The 5909-nt window shown below is 52.4% G+C and overlaps 1 protein-coding gene across 1 annotated transcript; it reads right to left on the bottom strand.

Annotated features, from left to right (window-relative positions):
- Positions 1–3619: 3619 nt before the first annotated feature.
- LOC147596738 (uncharacterized) lies at positions 3620–4735 on the bottom strand. Its single transcript, XM_086769630.1, has one exon. It carries the CDS (start codon positions 4733–4735, stop codon positions 3653–3655), a length of 1083 nt encoding a protein of 360 aa, XP_086625756.1. The 3' UTR covers positions 3620–3652.
- Positions 4736–5909: the final 1174 nt, after the last annotated feature.

Raw genomic sequence — 5909 nt, 5'->3', positions numbered from 1 at the left:
CAGGGAAACATTTACTCCTAATAGCTGAAATACTGCTCTGTATGGGCGGGGAGTAGGACCTATCCTCTTTTAACTGCTGGACCTCCCGAGATAGTTTCTCCACAGCTGAGACGAGGGAAGAAGAGAGAGTGTCTTCATATTGCCGGAGCTGAGTAGCCAATTCATCTATTGTTGGTCCCTCTCCCTCTTTCCAGAGCATAATTGCCAATGAATTGGCATATGATGATGGTACACTCCGTAGAAACTTCTGCCACATGAGCCGTGTGCACCGGACTTCATCTGGATCTTGGGGTGACTCCTCACTGTCTAGGTCACTATAAATGGCTTCCAGCACAGCTAATTCCCTTAGGTACTGGATACCTCTCTCTATGGTGGTCCACTTGCCTGGATGACAAGTAATATCTTCCTTGAAGGGATATCTTTCCTTCATACTTGACAGGAGTCGACTCCAGAGGCTGAGAGCTTGTGCACCTCTTCCAATCACTTTGTCAATGCCTGCTTCCCTAGAAAGGGATCCCAGCTGTTTAGCTTCCTTGCCTTCTAATTCCTGGCTACTGGCCCCATTATCCCAGCATCGAAGCAGCCAGGTGAGAAAGTGCTCGCCTGGACAGCGGCCAAAATCTTTTCGTATCTCTCGCAACTCATTCAGGGATAAGGATCGGGTGGTTTCAGTCTCATTTATGAGTTCCTCTCTCATGAGTTCATAGAATCATAGAATCATAGAATCATATGGTTGGATGGGACCTATAAGATCATCTAGTCCAACCGTCTTCCCACTACCATTGCTGCCACAGCTACTAAACCATATCCTGTAGCTTCTCATCAAGCCGCCTCTTGAACACTGCCAGGGACGGAGACTCCACCACCTCCCTGGGCAGGCCGTTCCAGTGCCTTACCACTCTTTGAGAGAAAAAGTTTTTCCTCAAGTCCAATCTAAACCTCCTCTGGTACAACTTGTGGCCATTTCCTCGGGTCCTGCTTGTTGCCTGGAAGAAGAGGCCAAACCCCTGTTCATCACAACCTGCCTTCAGGAAGCTATAGAGTGCAATGAGGTCTCCCCTGAGCCTCCTCTTCTCCAGACTAAACAATCCCAACTCTCTCAGCCGCTCCTCATAAGACTTGTGCTCCAGACACCTCACCAGCTTTGTTGCCCTTCTCTGGACACGTTCCAGGGCTTCAATGTCTTTCTTGTAGTGAGGGGCCCAAAACTGAACACAATACTCAAGGTGCGGCCTCACCAGTGCCGAATACAGGGGAATGATTACCTCCCTGCTCCTGCTGGCCACACTATTTCTAATGCAGGCCAGGATGCCGTTGGCCCTCTTGGCCACCTGGGCACACTGTCGGCTCATGTTCAGCTGAGCATCAACCAACACCCCCAGGTCCCTTTCCTCTTCACAGTCCTCCAGCCACTCAGCTCCGAGCCTATAGCGCTGCATGGGGTTATTGTGGCCAAAGTGCAGGACCTGACACTTGGCCTTGTTGAACCTCATGCCATTCAGCTCAGCCCAGTGATCCAGCCTATCCAGATCCCTCTGAAGGGCCTCCCTACCCTCAGGCAGATCAACACCGCCACCCAACTTGGTGTCATCTGCAAACTTACTGAGGGTACACTCAATCCCCTCGTCTAGGTCATCAATAAAGATATTGAACAAGATGGGCCCAAGTACCGACCCCTGGGGGACACCACTTGTAACAGGCTGCCAGCTGGACTTGACTCCATTAACCACCACCCGCTGGGCACGGCCCCCTAGCCAATTCTTTATCCAAAGAAGGGTATACCTACCCAGTCCACAGGCAGCCAGTTTCCCTAGGAGAATACTGTGAGAGACCGTGTCAAAGGCCTTGCTGAAGTCCAGGTAGACCACATCAACAGCCTTTCCTTCATCCACCAGTCTGGTCACCCAGTCGTAAAAGGAAATGAGGTTGGTCAAGCACGACCTGCCTTTCGTGAACCCGTGCTGGCTGGGCCTGATCCCCTGGATGCCACTCATATGCCGAGTGATCTCACCCAAGATGATTTGCTCCATAACTTTCCCAGGTACTGAGGTCAGGCTGACAGGCCTGTAGTTCCCCGGATCCTCCTTACGGCCCTTCTTGTAGATGGGAGTCACATCGGCAAACCTCCAGTCCTCCGGGACCTCCCCAGATAACCAGGACCGCTGGTAGATGGCCGAGAGCGGCTCGGCAATCACCCCCACCAACTCCCTTAGCACCCTAGGATGGAGCCCGTCCGGTCCCATGGACTTGTGGCAGTCCAGATGGAGAAGGAGCTCTCTAACTGTCTCCACCTGTACCACAGGGGGTGTACTCGGCCTGGCATCCCAGACTTCCAGATTAGGGCATAAAGTGCCCTGAGGATAACTGATCTGCCTATTAAAGGCAGAAGTAAAGAAGGCGTTGAGGACCTCAGCCTTCTCCTTATCCTCAGTGGTCACATTCCCCGCTGCATCAAGTAAAGGGTGTAAATGCTCCTTATTTCTTCTCTTACCACTGATATATTTGTAAAAGGATTTCTTGTTCTCTTTTACTGCAGTGGCCAATCTGAGTTCATGCTGAGCTTTTGCCTTCCTAACTTCCTCCCTGCATACCTTAGAAACTTCTTTGTAATCTCCCCAAGTAGCCTGTCCCTTCTTCCAGAGGACATAGACTCTCTTTTTCTTCCGGAGCCTCAACAATAGTTCCCGGTTCATCCACACCAGTCGTCTTCCCCTACGGCTCGCCTTACAGCATTCAGGAACAGCCTGTTCTTGTGCCTTTAAGATCTCCATCTTGAGGAGCGTCCAGGCTTCCTGGACCCCTTTACCCTTAAGGAGCGACTCCCAAGGGACCCTCGCAACAAGCGTCCTGAACAAGTCAAAGTCCACCCTCTTGAAGTTCAGGATAGCCGTTCTGCTAGTGATCCTTCTGACATCTCCAAGAATAGAGAATTCTACAATTTCATGGTCGCTCTGCCCAAGACAGTGCCCAACCTTCACGTCTCCCACCAGACCTTCTCTGTTAGTAAAGAGTAGGTCAATCAGGGCACCACCCCTGGTAGGCTCTCGTACCAGCTGCATAAGGAAATGATCTTCCACACCCTCTAGGAACCTTTTGGACTGTTTCCTGTGCGCTGTATGATATTCCCAGCATATATCAGGGAAGTTGAAGTCTCCCACAAGAACGAGTGCTGGCGATTGCGCGACTCGCTCAAGCTGCCCATAGAACGCCTCGTCCTTCTCTTCATCCTGATTAGGCGGTCTATAACAGACCCCCACCACGATGTCACCCCTACAGGCCTTTCCTCTTATCCTTATCCATAGACACTCAACTGTATCATTCCCAACCCCAAGCTCTTCAACGTCAAAACAGTCTTTAATATAAAGGGCCACACCACCACCCTTCCTTCCTCGTCTATCCCTTCTGAAGAGCTTGTAGCCTTCCATCACAGCACTCCAGTTGTGGGAGTAGTCCCACCACGTTTCAGTAATGGCAACCAGGTCATAGTTATCTTGCCGCACAATCGCTTCCAGCTCCTCCTGCTTGTTACTCATGCTGCGTGCATTGGTGTACATGCACTTCAGCCGAGACGGCTGCCTCAGCCCCAGATCGAGCACCGTTCCCCTGGGCTCTTCCCTTGAGGGCCTTGTTTTGTCCCCTTCCCCCTTCGTAGCTAGTTTAAAGATCTGTCAATAAGCCCCGCCAGCTCCTGTGCTAGGATTCGTTGTCCCCTGTAAGAAAGGTGGGTTCCACAAACAGAAGACAGGCCAGGGGCCGAGTAAACTGCCCCATGATCAAAGAACCCAAAGTTTCTCTCTCGACACCAGCCTCTAAGCCAATTATTCATTAATGGAACTTTCCAAGCCCACTCCGTGCCGCTCGCTGACCCTGAAGGTATAGAACAGAAGATCACTTGAGCTCCTGCTCCTTGAACCAAACGCCCTAAACCCCTGAAATCTCTTTTCATAGTTCGTAGGCTTCTCTGTGCAATTTCATCACTGCCCACTTGAACTATGAGGAGTGGAAAATAATCAGTGGGCCTAACCAGCTGTGGGATTTTCCGGGTTATGTCTCTGACCCGGGCCCCAGGAAGGCAGCACACCTCCCTACGGGTAGGGTCAGGCCGGCATATTGGGCCCTCTGTCCCTCTCAGAAGGGAGTCACCTACAACTATCACCCTTCTTTCTTTTTTGGAGGAGGCAGTCTTCAAGCGTGGCTCCGACTGCCTCACCTTATGCAAGCTAGGAGGCGGCGTTCCCACGTCATCCTCACTCGCCTCTCCCTCCAGTTTCAGGACTTCAAACCTGTTACACAGAGGGACCTGGGGAACCGAGGTAGGTCGGGATGGGGGTTGCCTGCGACGCCAACCTGGGACCTGCTGCCATCCCTCCTCTTCTCTCAAGCAGTCCCTCTCCGCTTGACTATGGCAAGGGAGAGTGTCCACTACTCCCTCAGTCCGGGGGGTGCAATCTCTGCGTCTTTCTCGCAGAGAGTCATTCCACCAGTCAATCTCCCGCTCGCACTCTCTGATACTCCGTAACCTCTCTATGTCCTCCCTAAGCTCCACCACCAGACTGAGCAGCTCATCCAGCTGCTCACACCTCGCACAGGTGGCATCCTTCCCGTCCTCTCCTGGCAGCAGCAGGCACAGGCACTCCCTGCAGCCAGAGACCTGAACTGCCGCATTTTTGGGCAGACCTTCTGTCTGGGTTGCCACAGTCTTCTTGGGGGAAGCCCGCTTCCTGGTGAGGACCATGTTTAAAGCTGTGATGTCAGAGCCTGTCAATAGGAGAGCAGGTCGCCCGAGAAGAGACTAGATCCAACTCCCACTCCCGCTGCTACTGTATTGAATGGGGAGTGTGGGCTGCTCACACTCTGATCTCCTCCTCCGTAGGTGGTCAGTAACACCTTTACTCACTTACTGTGACATGTGGGCGAGAACTCCCCAAATTGCTTTTAACAACACAGACAATGGGTCAAGGTCACACTCAGAGATTAAGAGTGGTCAGCTGTGAGTTGTCAGCTCCGCCCCTGGTGAGTCAGGGGCCTGCGCACAAGCTGCCAGCAGCCAGCCCAGGCACAGGCACTGTAGCTGGCTGTTGGTGGCTCCAAAAAAGTCCAAAAGAGCTTTTTTGGTTGCCTATTTCGCTTCAGATCCCCTGCCCAGTGCAGTTTTGCCTGCTCTGAAGCTTGTCTCCGCAGCAAAAGGTTCCTGGTTCCTCTCTCATGAGTTCCTCTTCTTCCTCCTCTGTTCGTGATGGTCCTGGTTTTCCCTCATCCCTTACTAAATGAGCTGACTTTCGCTTCCAAGATTTCTTCTTCTGTACAGGGGCGACTGATACTGACACAGGTTGGTTCTCTGATTCGGCTGCAGTGCCAGTAGCTAGAGTTGGAGTAGCCGCAGTGCCTGTCGTTGGTCATAGGCTTCCTTCTTTACTTTCAATTGGTCCAGGAGTTCCTTGCTCATCCACGCAGGCCTCCTGGCCTTTTTGCCTGACTTGTTCTTCATTGGGATGTACCTCTGCTGAGCTTGGAAGAGGTGCTCCTTGAATATTGACCAACTTTCCTGGGCCCTTCTTCACTCCAGAGCTGTATCCCATGACACTTTACCCATCAGGTCCCTGAAGAGGCCAAAGTCTGCCATCGTGAAGTCCATGCCAGAGAGCTTGCTGCACACCCTCCTTGCTGCCCTAAGGATCTTGAACTCCACCATCTCATGGTCACTGCAGCCAAGGCTGTCCTTGAGTTCCACGTCCCCCACCAGCCTCTCCTTGTTGGTGAGGACAAGGTCGAGCATGGCACCCCTTACTTGCAGGAGGAAATTGTCATCCACGCATTCCAGGAACCTCCTGGACTGCCTGTGCCCTGCTGTGTTGTCTCTCCAACGGATGTCGGGGTGGTTGAAATCCCCCATGAGGACCAGGGCTTGT

Source organism: Chlamydotis macqueenii, chromosome W (genome assembly GCF_036417535.1).
Source record: "Chlamydotis macqueenii isolate bChlMac1 chromosome W, bChlMac1.mat, whole genome shotgun sequence".
Taxonomy (NCBI): Eukaryota; Metazoa; Chordata; class Aves; order Otidiformes; family Otididae; genus Chlamydotis; species Chlamydotis macqueenii.
The sequence above is the reverse complement of the archived record's forward strand: the minus strand, read 5'-3'. Positions and strand labels throughout refer to the sequence as shown.

Excerpts from the sequence above, each read along its gene's own strand:
- LOC147596738 (XM_086769630.1), bottom strand. The coding sequence starts at position 4,735 with ATGGTCCTCACCAGGAAGCGGGCTTCCCCCAAGAAGACTGTGGCAACC.